The 14,416-nt window shown below is 49.9% G+C and overlaps 1 protein-coding gene across 3 annotated transcripts in view; it reads right to left on the bottom strand.

Annotated features, from left to right (window-relative positions):
• The window catches only part of PGPEP1 (pyroglutamyl-peptidase I), a 58,738-nt gene extending 53,002 nt beyond the window's left edge, over nt 1–5,736 (bottom strand). Inside the window, exon 1 of one of the 3 annotated variants that reach the window (XR_003006227.1) lies at nt 5,541–5,736. Coding sequence is in view for 2 of the 3 variants with exons in the window: in XM_024767546.1 (XP_024623314.1) it covers nt 5,541–5,672 (132 nt within the window). In the remaining variant the exon portion in view is untranslated. The remainder of the gene's footprint in view (nt 1–5,540) is intronic. The other 2 variants (XM_024767546.1, XM_024767545.1) reach the window with 2 other exon arrangements.
• Nucleotides 5,737–14,416: the final 8,680 nt, after the last annotated feature.

The raw sequence follows: 14,416 nt of genomic DNA, 5'->3' as shown, positions 1-14,416 counted from the left end.
GATCCCACATGCCGCGGAGCGGCTGGGCCCGTGAGCCATGGCCGCTGAGCCTGCGCGTCCGGAGCCTGTGCTCCGCAACGGGAGGGGCCACGGCAGTGAGAGGCCCACGTACCGCAAAAAAAAAAAAAAATCAGAAAATGTAACCAGTGCCTCCTGATATGATGCGCGGAGAAGGACACAACATTACTTCTGTGGGATTCCTGCCCCCAATACACACACAGCCTCCATCTAGTCATGAGGAAACACTGGAGGAGCCACCCTGACGGACACTCTCCAAAGGACTGAGCAGTTCTTAACAAACATGTCATGCCATGAGACACAAAGGAAGACTGAGGAATTTTCCAGACCACAGGGGATTAAAGAAATGGGACAACTGAACCCTACATATAATCTGGAACTTTCTTCTGCTGTGAAGGACATTAACAGGGTGGTTGGCAAAATCTGAATAAGGTCTGTAGATTACAGAATTGTATCAATGTCCAATAAGCCTGATTTTGACCACTGTGCTGAGGCTGTGTTTTAGGAAACACACGGTGACTTATTTAGGGATAGAGGAGTATCATGGCTGCAACTGACCCCTAAATGACACACAGCACAACAGTTCCTCAAAATATTAAACACAGAATTACCATAGGATCCAGTCATTCCACTTCAGGGTCTATACCCACAAGGACTGAAAGCAGGATCTTGAAGAGATATTTGTGGGCCCATGTTCATGGCTGCATTATTCAGAAGAGCTAAGAAGTAGAAGCAACCCGAGTGTCTACTGACCAATTAATGGATAAGCAAAATGTGGTATATACAGCTTGCGACCAGGCAATGGGATCTACATCAACCTTCAAGAGGAAGGAAATCCTGACACATGCTACAACACGAATGAACCTTGAAAACATCGTGCTAAATGAAATAAGCCAGGCGCAAAAGCACAAAACTGTATGCCTGCATTTATATGAGGTCCCTAGCACAGTCAGATCCATAGAGACAGAAAGGAGAATGTGGTAGCTGCCAGGAGCCGGGAGAGTGAGGAATGAGCTGTTAGTGTTTAATGGGGACAGGGTTTCAGTTTAGGAAGATGAAAAAGTTCTGGAAACCAATGATGGTGATGGCTGCAAAACAATGTGAAGGTACTTAATGCCACTCAGCTGTACACTTAATAATAATGGTTAAGGTGGTAAAGCTTATGTTATATATATTTTACCACAGTTTAAAAAATGACTTGGAAGTCAAAAACATTTTTAAACTATATTTAGCTACCTACCTATTTATCTGTAGAGAAAGAGCAAATGTAATATAATGTTAACACTTCGGGAATCTGGGTGTGAAAGGACTTCTTTTTCATCCTCTCCTGCCGTGGCTGGGAGGAGAAGTCTCCAGCAAAGACATCTCAGCATAAGGTAAATAATCTCATCTATCTTTACATCCTGTCAACCACGACCCAACTTTTTCTTACCCTCCTGTCCCCCACAGCTTGAAAGTTCCCTGCCCCCTCCCGTTTCTTTTCCCCATGGCCCTGGCAGTGCTTTCTGGCAACATGATGAAAGTCCAGTAATGAAAAGAATCCATCTCCCAGGTTAAGTGAGGACTTAAAAGGATCATCTTTATTTGTTCAGAGTTTCACTCAGGGAGTTATCCCCAAAGCTGTCCACGGGACAGGCCACCCATATGCCCAGGCAAGTCAATTTGGTGGAAGAATCTCTATGGGCAGGGGGGGTGGGGTACTGAGGATGCTACTAACTCGGTTAGTGACCAAGTCAAGGAACCCTCTATACGGCACAGTAACCCTCCCGGTGGCCACGACATGTGATACGCCAAGGTCGGACCCCCAGCTCAGGGCAGCAGCCCCGCCTTATGGATCCTGTCTCTGCCCCTCTCCCTTCACCCAGCAGAACAGGTGCTACATGCTGAGCACCACTGCCCGCCCAGAGTAACTCAAGGGTCTCTCCCACTGGGTGATGTTTACCAAGCCATTAGTGGGAAGAATCGCCCACATCGACTTTTGACAGTAGGAAATGACCTGGTGCCACCAGGGAGCCATGGAGTGAGTCACCTTCTTGTCCTAACCTTTCCTCCTCATGTCCTCTGGGTCCCCACCTACCATCTCCCTATCTGGGGGAAAAAAATAAACTAAGAAACCCACCATCAAAGAAATATACACACCCCGTGGCCAGCATCCCCACAGACAGGCGTCCACATGCCCGCTAGAGATCCTGAGAGGGGCATCCTTGTTGCTTTACTCTTAGGGAGCAAACCCTGAAGCCCCCAGTGTCAGTGCCAATGGGAGGAGGGGTGGGTCGGGAAAGGAGACAGTTGTCCCCCCGCCACACACACACACACACACACACACACACACACACACACACCAATACAGGTTTAGAAAAAGCGGCCGGTGCCAGAGGAACACAGAGGCTGTGCCATCCCATTCATTTCTTTGCAGCTTGAGACCAGGCAAAACTCATCTGCGGTGACGGAGCTCAGGAAGCAGCGGAGGAGCGATGGGGGGGCGGGGGGTGGGGTAGCAGGAAAGAATGTTCTGGGTTGATGGGAATCAACCACCTTGATCGAAGTACTGGTGACATGGGCATAAATACTTCTCACCAAAGTGATGGGGGCACTGAAGATCTGTACATGTTTTTAGACAAATGATACCCCAATTTTAATAAGGGCAATGGAGGGGGAGGAGCAGCTGTACCATTCATCTGAAGTTAAGAGAAGTAGGTGGCCCGTAATCAAGCGAAATTCTTGGCCTCTGACCACTTTCTGCTCCAAAAGGGCTGGACAGTTCTCCTGGGGGGAGGGTAGCAGCGCACCCCAAGTCCCACGACAATCTGCAGCCAGCACAGCCGCCAAGCACGGACTGTGAAAGTAACGGGGCGTGTGCACCCCAGACAACACATTGTCTACACCCCATCTACCTGACAAGACCCCGCCGCGCGGCTACGTCTGACCGATTCCCTTGACCCCATAACAAAGACCCGCTTTGTTCCCTGGTTAATATCCTTAGCAGGTCTGTCTAGACTCACTGTGGCAGTAATTGTCCTGTGATGTCACCAGGACCTGTGACCCGACTCCTCCTTGCCCCACTTGGGCAGAGAAGCCTACAGATGGCCCCAAGCCAAGGGGGTCCAAGCCCTCAACACCCACCTGAGCCTCCTAGGGCGAGAAAGACCCGCAGCCAGCATCCCACTCCCACCACCCAAGACCTGCGGGGAGACAGGAGACTTGAAAAATGCAGTCCCTCCTGTGTGGGGTGCCAGGGGCAGTGGCATTTTTTCCTGGGAAAGAGGAAAGGAGGGGTGCCCCTCTGTCCCCAGAACTCCAACCTCCAGAATGTGGCTGGTGGGGCGCCAGTTCACCCAGGGCATGAAGAAGGAAGGTCAGATAAGAGAGGAGAGAGACAGAAAGAAAGGAGCGATGAGAGCGAGCGAGCGAGCGAGCGAGCGAGCGAGAGAGAGAGAGAAGGAGGTGGGAGAGGGAGAGAGAGACACACCCAGAGAGAGACAGAGAGACACACCCAGAGAGAGACTGAGAGTGACAGAGAAACAGAGAGAAGGGGAGAGACAGACAGAGAGAAGTGAGTTGGTCCCTGGCAGAGGAGAAGGAGTTCCTTCCACAGGTGGCAACTCGAGCTTCAGAAAAATCAGTTGGGACAGGAAGTAACAGCTGCTCACTCCGCCTCACCAAACACCCGTCTTCAGCTTGAGGTGACAGACATCAATGGTTGCCCACAACTCATGTCTGGATCACACCAAGAACACTCTGAGGCATATTTTCTTGAGGGACGGATTTGACCCATCCGATGACTACACCCTTTCCATGGGCAAATCTGTTTTACCCAGAGTAACTGAAAAGCACCACCAGCGGCTCCTAGCCACCCCATGGGTGGATCCGGCAGATGCTCTGCTGTGCAGAAGGCATGGGACCCAAGTGCAATTCCATTGACACCAAGTTCTAGAACAGGTAAAACGCACCTGTGGAGGCCATAAAGTCAGCAGAGAGGTTTACACCCGGGAGTGGGGTTGGCAGGTGCAGTGGGAGTAGCTGGGAAAGGACACAAGGGGCTTCTGCAATGGGGAAGAACAGAGAAGGGGCTGAGAATGTTCTAGGTCTTGATCTGGACTCAGGTGCTGCGGAGGTACACGTGTCAAATTTCATGGGCTAACACTGCTGTGCGCACTCGGTATGTATGGGCAACTCCAGTTTTTTTGTTGTTGTTGCTTTTTTAAGGGAAACAATTGGATCTGGGAAGGTTGGCATTTTTTAGCTGGGGAATGGTGGAGAATTCTCTCTTCTTGTCTCATAAAGTTGAGGAAGAAAACTGAGAGTCTTCTAGAGGTGAGGTCTGGAGAGATGGGTGACTGAAATATAAGGGGTATGTCCCCACCGGCAGCAGGATGAAAAGCTGCCATCTTCCACCATCTGAGTCCCAAAGCTCAGAGGGATTTCCAAAGATTGTTTAATTGATTTTTCTCCTATTTAGATGCAGATCATAGTGTCTGGGGCCCAGGAATTCAGACACACGGCTTTGTGTCCACTCAGCCCCGTGAAGACTCCTGTCTGAAACTTGCACAAAGCCAGACACACACGTCTTCAGAAACACGCTGTTTCCTTTTTGTCTGGGGCTCCAGGGAGCGGGTGCGACGAGCAGGGCCTCAGACATGCTCCCATCTGCGGAATCCCGGGGATCCTGTCCCTCTGTTCTGCTAGCAAAGCGGGGTGAAAATTTTTAAAAAGGGAGAGGAATGTGGCCAAGATTTTGAGGTCTGGAAGAAGGGTAACAAAAAAGGTGGGGCACTCCAACTGGGAATAGACACACTGAGGTTTCAGCTTGGATTTTTCTCCGAATTCAGGGCTCTGGAGTGGAAAGCAGGGGATGCTTTAAATCAAGAAGCTAATGGGCTAGGATTAACACGAGCTTGGCTCTGGTCCGTGCAGATCTGATTTATATAAGGAGGAAACTTTTCTCTCTTTCTCTCTGCCCATTGTTCCCCAGTCTGTCCCTCCAAATGCCCCAGCTGACAAAGAAACTGGAAGGCTCAGGACAGCGGGAGAGACCTCCTCCCTCGCAATATGCAGCCTTTGCTTCCTCCAGCTGCCAGGAAGCAACACTGAGGGTCACTGCACCCCCTCTACAAGGTTAATACATCCCCCAATATCCCTGCCTGGTCCCCCAAAACCTGGCTGTGGCATGGGATACTTCCGAAGAAATGCCACTCTGGTTTCTGAACTGGATGACCTCAGATAACTCTCTCTGTGCCTCAGTTTCCTCATCCATAAAGTAGGCACAAGAATAACTGCACCTAAGGGTTGTTGGGAGAATTCAGCATGCTGGGCAGCAAAAAACGCTTGGCGCAGAGCAAGCACTCAACAAACGCAAGCTACAGTGGTAACTATCTGAGAGGAAGTGTATATCAGACTTAAATATCTCTCAGGAAGCTTCACAGGAGACGTTCTCTTCGTAGGTTACTTCCTTTCTTTGGTGTCAAGTATTTCCAGGGGAAGCCCAGCCCCAAGCCTGATTCCTCCCCTCTGGATCCAGTTACCTGGACTGCAATCCAGCTGGCATTCACAGTGTGTTCCCCAAAGGGGCCGAACCCTGAAAAAAATAAGAAAAGCAGCATGTCACCACCCAGCAGCCCCTCCTGGCCTGCCCAGACACAGGCTGCTGCTTTCATCCAGGGGAATGGAGCAGGGAGCTTTGGGAGCAGCTGCCACCTGGGACAATGTCGGGGGCCTGGTCCCAAGTTTGGGATGCACTCAGTGGCCCTTCAGAGCCCTCCATCACACAAACTTGTCTGCTCTTAACAGAAGCTGTGAGTCCTTTCTCGTCCTCACTTTCACCTGACCTTCATGCCCAGCAAGAGGCCAGTGCCCTCCTTTTGCCCCAGAAAAGGCTGGCCTTGTTCCCTTCCCGATTTCTTCCCCTATCCCTGACCCCCAAATATAATATAATTTTATCATTGTCTTTGTGCCTCCTCCCTGGACTCTGGAACTGCAGGGCCACAGGCGGTCTGTGAATCATCACCTGATAAGGAATGGCCCTTAAGGGATGCATGTGTATATCTCCCAGGTCAGGCTGTCCAGACATCATCCCACCACCGTCCTCCCTACTCACTCAAACTCCAGGCCCCATTTACAAACCAGATTCTCACCTGAGGATGTGCTAAGTGCTCTGCATGCCCTGTGGCATTCAGCCTCCCTGTGCCTCTCTTTCAGGCACGGGTGTTTCCTGGGCCCATTTTAGAGGAGCTGGGACTGAGGTACAGAGAGGTGAAGCCAGCTGCCCAAGGTCTCACAGCAAGAAGACAGAAGAGCACAGATTCAAACACAGACCCACGAAAGTCTGTGGCCTCCCTCTTCTAATCGCCCCCAACACACATAAAAAATAAACCTCTCTAATAAATAAACCTCTCTAAGAAAGGCTGTCATTGAACCATGGGTCACTCCAGTTGGGCCAAGTGTCCCAAGTGGTATCATGGCCCTGGGAGGGTACTGTTCCCTGGATCAGCAGGGGGCCCCCAAGTAGGGTCAGAACCTCTCCACCCCTTTCCTCCTCCTGCATGGACCAAGTACGAGTCCCAGCTCAGCCACTTACAAACAAGGTGACCTCTGTGAGCCTCAGTTTCCCCCTCTGCAAAATGGAGGCAGTAAAGATTTAACGAGCTCATGCAAGAAAAATGCCCAGTCCCGTGGCTGCCTGCTGAGTCAGGACTAAAGTAATAAATAAGCAGATATAGGAGGGCTGCAGGGGAAAGTGACCCTCTGGCAACTTGACACACCTGTTTGTCAGATAAGTGGCTTCTTCCATATTCCTGGGAATTCCAGGACCAGCCCAAACCTCCCTGGACCACAATATACCTGTTCGAACCTTAGCTGGATTTCTCACTCTGACCCTCCTGACAGGGTCAAAGTACCGCACCACCCCCCACCCCGACCAGAGGCCTGGCAGAAATTGACCGCACACGAGGCTCCGAGGTGGAGTCTCCTAGAGGAGAAGCAGTTAGTTTTGGGGAGTCGGTGACAGTGGGGCAGGGGTCCAGGCTCACCCACAAACAGCCCAGGCAGGAAAGATTTTGACCAAGACAGTCCTTGGGACAAGCGGAAGAACGGCCGGGCACCCGAGGTTCCCCAAACTTCACCTGCCCGTGCCTGAGGGGAGCAGCCCCCCCGTTAGCGCAGGGCTCGGGGAGCAGTGGCTGGCAAGAGATTAACTTATCACGGGGCACTTCCTGCCCGCAAATCGACCTTTGTCCCCTGGGACCGGGGGTGGTGACAAACCCGACCTCGGGAGGGGCAGGGAGGAGTCCAGTCCAGCCTGCCGGCCGGGCAGACACAACAAACAAGTGCCCGGAGGGTCCCTGTCCCCAACCGGGGAAGGAAGGAGGGCAGAGGGGCCTGCTCCGTGTGGGGCACTTGGCAGGACACCCACGTCCTTGCCTGCCCCGACTCCTGACAGTGGGACCACAGGGGCGCCCCCTTCTCCACTTTCTCTGTCGCGCGGACTGAGCTGGGCTCCCGCGGGCGATGACATCTTCCAAACCTGGGAAGACTTCTAGCACCTGCCCCACCCGGGCCACCGCGCTTCTTCCGGCCCCGCTTAGCCCGGCCCCGCCCCGCCCTGGCCCCGCCCCCGGCCGGGCCGCTGGGCGTGCGCGTCCCCGCGACCAAGACGCAGAGTGCACGCCCCATCCCTAACTCTCCCCACAGTAGTGCGTGGTTGCCCCCACTCCCCAACCTCAGTTTACCCACCCGTACGATGGGGACAGTTCGTCCTGCAGGCTGTGGCCGCTTGAACTCGAGTCACACGCTGGGGACGAGCCTGTTATGCATTCCACAAAGTTCACCGATCGCTTGCTGTGAGTTATATCGGTGCCCCCCACCTCCCTGTGAGCAAGGCTCCATTATTCGGCCCCTTTTACAGATGAGGAAACTGAGGCATAGTTCGGAAGGCCATTCACCTAAATCCTCCTGGGGTCACAGATGCGGCATTCAAGCCAGGAGTTTGAGGGAGGGATGAAATAAGGTGAAAACCGGGCACCCACAGCTGGGTGGTGCCCAAAGCAGGCTCCTGTGTTGCTAAGGAGGCTGACGTAGCCCCAGATACCTGGGCCTGCCCTCCCTCCTTCTCCCCAAACACAGCTGCTCTAGACCCAGCAGTCCTCCAAGGGCCCACCCAACACAGTCTCACTTTAGGGCCTTTGCACCACTTGCTGTTTCTTCTGCCTGGAACATACCCTACAGGTTCCTGCAAAACTAGTTGCTTCTTCAGGGCTTAGCTGGAACATCACCTCCTCCTAGGGGTCCTCCTCACCCTGGCTGAAATCCCCCACCCCAACTCACCACCACCCCAGTAGATCCATCTCATTTCCTTGTTTCTCAGAGCAGCAATCACATTCAGAAATCATTCCTTTATAGGCACTGCTTTTCTTTTTTTAATTTTTATTTATTTATTTATTTAGGGCTGCGCGTCGTGGGCTTTTCTCTAGTTGCGGTGAGTGGGGGCTACTCTTCATTGTGGTGTGCGGGCTTCTCATTGCGGGGGCTTCTCTTGTTGCGGAGCACAGGCTCTAGGCACGCGGGCTCAGTAGTTGTGGCTCGCGGGCTTAGTTGCTCCCCGGCATGTGGGATCTTCCCAGACCAGGGCTCGAACCCGTGTCCCCTGCATTGGCAGGCAGATTCTTAACCACTGGGCCACCCGGGAAGCCCGACACTGCTTTTCTGGTTTATTTCCCTTTTCCTGCCCTGACTTCCAGAAAAGGGTTATGTCTCCATTAGAGCCTTGTGCCTGGCACACAGTAGGTCCCCAACCCACATTCAGCAGAGGCTAGCATTCTTCCAAATATAGCCAAAAAATACGGCTGAGTTTCTGGCCACATCCTTAGAAACAGGACTGGACCTTGGACGTGGGTCACTGACATCTCATTCCAAGCAGCTTTGGCCCAGATTAGTCAGGGTGCTGACCAAGGACCGTCTGCCTCTGGCCCAGGCCTCAGAATATCCAAAGCAATGTTCTCTGAACTGCCCAGCAGCCTTGTTTGCAAGCTCAGACCAGAGGTCACACACTCAGTGGCTATTTTGGTCTCTGGCAGTTTCAGGTAGAATTCAGAAAGTCTGAAATCCAGCCTGGGCCAGCCGTGGGAGCGAGACCTCAGCCAAGTAGAAGAAAAGAACAGAAGAAAAATCTCACCAGGAATCTGGTTTTATAACTCAAACATGTAATAAGTGTCTGGTACAAAGTGCATGTATTGCTAGAAGCTGGGGATGTGAAGAGAGGGAAACCACAGAGGGTTTCATTTCCCCCCCATTGCAATGGGGAAAAAAAAAAAAAAAAGGAAATTGATGACACCGAGTTAGCCGTGATCAGAAAAACTGAGTCCCATGCTACTGCCGAGAGTGACGGGGGTAAAAGTTAGTATTCACTGGATGCAGGCCCTGTTTAAGCACATCACTGATGTTCTCTTTTTTAATATCACAAATCTTCGGAGAGAGGAACTATTCTTCTCCCATTTTGCAAGTAAGGAAAAGGGACCCAGAGCAGCTAAGCCGCTCGTCCCAAGTCACACATGGAAGGGGCTGGGATTTGGATCAGAAATAAGTGGGTGAGTCCTTGGGGAAGGAAAAGCAGGACCAAAGTCCAAGGAAGCACAAGAAGGGCCAAAGAAAGCTGGCTAGATGGGGCTAAGTTGTGTGTTCACAGAGAGAGACACAGTCTGGCTTTGCAACAGTGTAAGAAGTAGCTCAATGCCTGTGAGGGGTGAGGTGAAGGGAGGGTGAGGGATGGAGAGCTCTTTATTTAAAAAACCAAGATGGTTACATTGGAAAGCCAAGTGCAGAAAAGTGGTGCAGCTACTGTGGAAAAGTTTGGCAGTTCCTCAAGAAGTTAAACATGGTTACCATAGGCCCCAGCAATTCCACTCCTAGGGATAAAGCCAAAATAATTAAATAGGTCTCCAAATATTATAGGTGAAAGTTCATGACAGCACTATTCACAATCGCCAGAAGAAAAGAAAACAAATGTTCATCAACAGTTAAAGAAACAAACCGTGGTCCATTCATACAATGGAATATTACTCAACAGTGAAGAGGAATGAAGCACTGACACATGCTACTGCATGGATGAACCTTAAAACATCAGGCTGAGTGAAAGAAGCCAGACTCATAAGGCCACATACTGTATGATTCCATTGATATGAAATGTCCAGAACAGGAAAATTCAGAGACAGAAAGCAGATTAGTGGTCGCCAGAGCCTGCAGGAGGGGAGGTGGGAAGTGACTGCTAATGCGGACAGGGTTTCTTTTGGGGGTGATGGAAGTGTTCTGGAACTATATAAGAGGCAATGGTTGCACAGCATGGTGAATGTATTTAATGCCACTGGATCGTATACTTTATTTTTTTAATTGTATTTTTATTAATTTATTGGCTGCGTTGGGTCTTCATTGCTGCATGTGGACTTTAGTTGTGGCGAACGGGGGGCTACTCTTCATTGCGGTGCGCGGGCTTCTCATTGTGATGGCTTCTCTTGTTGCGGAGCACGGACTCTAGGAGTACGGGCTTCAGAAGTTGTGGCTTGCGGGCTGTAAAGCGCAGCCTCAGTAGTTGTGGCACACAGGCTTAGTTGCTCCGCGGCATGTGGGATCTTCCCAGACTAGGGCTCGAACCCGTGTCCCCTGCATTGGCAGGCAGACTCTTAACCGCTGCGCCACCGGGAAGTCCCTGGATCATACACTTTAAAATGGTTGAAGTGGTAAGTGTTATGTGTATTTTATCACAATGATTAAAAAAGAAACAGCGTGGAAGCACTGATGGAATGAAAAACAAATGTCAGAGTAAGAAAAATGTGTTTGCAAATGCAGAAAATATCTGAGGAAGGAAGAGTAAGAAATTGATAACAGTGGGGGCTTTGGGGAGGGAACCAGAATATGGGGGAGGTGAAAGTGGGGGTGGAGGGGAGACACCCTCAGCATTTCTTCCACTGTGTACATACATGGACTACTCAGAAATAAAAGACGAGGGCTTCCCTGGTGGCTCAGTGGTTAAGAATCCACCTGCCAAGGCAGGGTACACGGGTTCCGGGAAGATCCCACATGCCACGGAGCAACTAAGCCCGTGAGCCACAAGTACTGAGCCTGCACTCTAGAGCTCACGAGCCACAACTACTGAAGCCCACATGCCTAGAGCCCATGCTCAGCAACAAGAGAAGCCACCACAACGAGAAGCCCACGCAACAAAACAAAGAGTAGCCCCTGCTCTCCGCAAATAGAGAAAGCCTGCACAAAGCAACAAAGAACCAACACAGCCAAAAATAAATAATAAATAAATTTTTTAAAAAAGAAAATAAAGATGATACACTCTCTTTTTTAAAAACACCACTCGATTTTTTTAAATTGTGGTAAAACCATAAAATTGACCATTTTCAAGTGTACAGTTCAGCAATGTTAAAAGTACATTCTTCACATTGCTGTGCAACCAACCTTCAGAACTCTTTTCATCTTGCAAAACTGAAACTGTACCCACGAAACAACTCTCCATTCCCCCCCCACCCCAGCCCCCGGCACCCACCATTCTACTTTCTTTCACTGTGAATTTCAATACTTCTAGGGATTTCATATGAGCAAAATCATACAGTATTTGTCCTTTTGTGACTGGCTCATTTCACTTAGCATAATGTCCTCAAGGTTCATCCATGTAGTAGCATGTGTCAGAATGTCCTTCCTTTTTAAGGCTGAATAATATTCCACTGTATGAATGGGCCACATTTTGTTTATCCATCTATCCATCAGTGGACACTTGGGTTGCTTCCACTTTTTGGCCATCCTGAGTAATGCTGCTGTGAACATGGATACACAAGTATCTTTTTGAGATCCTGCTTTCAATTCTTTAGACCATTCAACTTTTCTAACTTCCTATTTGGAAATATTTTAAGACTGACAAAGTTGCAAAAATAATTCCTTCTCCATGGACACTTAACTAAACCATTGTCAAAACCAGGATATTGGGGCTTCCCTGGTGGCACAGTGGTTAAGAATATTCCTGCCAATGCAGGCGACACAGGTTCAAGCCCTGGTCCAGGAAGATCCCACACACGGCGGAGCAACTAAGCCCGTGCGCTGCAACTACTGAGCCTGCACTCTAGAGCCCGGGAGCCACAACTACTGAGCCCGCGTGCCACAACTACTGAAGCCCACATGCCTAGAGTCCATGCTCCGCAACAAGAGAAGCCAACGCAGCGAGAAGCCAGTGCACTGCAACGAAGAGTAGCCCCTGCTCGCCGCAACTAGAGAAAGCCCGGGTGCAGCAACGAAGACCCCACGCAGCCAATAAATAAATAATTAATTAATTAATTAAAAAAAAAAAAAACAGGAAATTGACGGTACGATGTAATGGACTCAGGTACCACACCTTATTTCCCGGAGTTGTAAAAACAAACAAACAAAGAAACAAAACAAACAAAAACATTTCATTTGTGAAGAATTTTTCCTTTTAAATTTCTATGCAATATTCTTAGGGAGAGAATGGAGGGCAACAAGTGTGGTGGTTAGAGCCAGATCGCCTGAGTTCAAATTCTGCCTGGTTCTTCACGTGGTGCCTGCTCTCAGATGAGTTATTTTCCCATTCCAAACCTCAGTTTCCTCATCTGTAAAATGGGGATCAAAGAGTACTGGGGCCCCAGTGAGTCCTGGGAAGGAAGGTAAAGTATATAATAGGAGTATTAACATAGATAACAATGTGGTCACACAGAGTGTCTTCATGGAGCATCTTTATTTTTTTTATTGTTGTATAGTTGATTAACAATGATGTGTTAATTTCTACCGTACAGCAAAGTGATTCAGTTATACATATATATATACATTCTTTTTCATATTCTTTTCCGTTATGGTTTATCACAGGATATTGAATTTATTACCTGCACTATACAGTATTTTTTTAAATAGAATGCGCTGTTTGCATATGGAAAGATGAGTGTGATGTATTGCTTAGTCAATCAACAAACCCACAGTCTATCCAGTTTCTTCCACATACTCTCTCTCCATGCCAACCCCAATCTCTCCTAACACGTGTCACTGCTGTAATTTCACTTTTATTCATACACTTGTGCAGCTGCCGACTGTCTCCCTCTGGACTGTGAGCCTGGGAGGGCAAGGACCTGATCTGACTTGGTCACCGCTGTGCACAGGGCCCAGCACGAATCGGTGCTCAATAAATATGCTAAGTAGAGCAGAACCCACCATGCTGGCTTGGGAAAGAAGCTGCATTTCTCTGTGGGCTCCCACCCTGACAGCCCTGGGAGATTAGCCACAGACAGCCAGGTGGGGGAGGCTAGGACTGGAGCTGGATTCAGATCCCACCCCTAGGATCTCCAAGACTCTTCGCATTGCCAGCTCCTGCTGGGTGTGGCCTTGGGGGAGGTTGGAGAGAGTGGAAGCCCATGGGACCCCATGGCGCCTTCTTGGGGCTCCTTCCTTTTGGCTCTGCCAGTTCAGGGACTGGATGGGCCTTTTGGACGAGCCAGGCAGAGTGACATCTGGGTAGACATGTGCGTTTCAAAGGGTGAATGCCCCTTTTTCTCCAGGTGGTCTTGAGATGTGTGAGTCCTTTCGGGGGCTCAGACTAGAAGATGGAGCGGGTGCTTTCGTTACTGAACCAAACGGGTCTGCTCACCCACGTGCAGTAAAGCCAATCTACTGACACCAGGTTGTGGTGAAGGAAAGTGCAGGGTTTATTGTAAGGTGCCATACAAGGAGAAGGGTGGCTCCCGTGGCTTGTGCTCAAAAACCCCAAACACCCAGAAAGGTTTCAGCAAAGCATTTTTCAAGGCCAAGTGAGGGAGGTGGGTCGCAGGGTATGTGATCAGCTTGTGCTGATCCCTGGCGGTCCAGTAGTTAGGATTCTGTGCTTTCACTGCTGAGGGCGCAGGTCTGATCAGGGAACTAAGATCCTTCAAGCCACGTGGCTAAAATTTAAAAAAGAAAGAAACAAAGAATAAGAAATAAAAAGATGCATATAATTTTCTAGCAATTTTCTTTTTTTTCCCATACTCCTTTTGCGAAGTGGGTTCTGGTAATCCTCAGAAGCTGTGAACGTCGTGGCAGGAGGGGGAGGTGGGGGAAGCAGTTTCCACGTGCAACTTAAAAAGAAGAAAACAAAATTAAGGAAGATAAATCTTTTTTTTTAAGAACTTACATTTAAAAAAAATATGTTTATTTATTTGGCTGCATTGGATCTTCGTTGCGGCACACGGGGTCTCTAGTTGTGGTGCGTGCGGGCTTAGTTGCCCCGAAGCATGTGGGATCCTAGTTCCCCAACCAAGGATGGAACCTGCGTCCCCTGCATTGGAAGGCAGATTCTTTTTTTTTTTTTTGGTGCGCGGGCCTCTCACTGCTGTGGCCTCTCCCGTTGCGGAGCACAGGCTCCGGACGC

This window comes from Neophocaena asiaeorientalis, unplaced genomic scaffold, assembly GCF_003031525.2.
Source record: "Neophocaena asiaeorientalis asiaeorientalis breed wild unplaced genomic scaffold, Neophocaena_asiaeorientalis_V1.1 scaffold87, whole genome shotgun sequence".
NCBI classification, from domain to species: domain Eukaryota; kingdom Metazoa; phylum Chordata; class Mammalia; order Artiodactyla; family Phocoenidae; genus Neophocaena; species Neophocaena asiaeorientalis.
The sequence above is the reverse complement of the archived record's forward strand: the minus strand, read 5'-3'. Positions and strand labels throughout refer to the sequence as shown.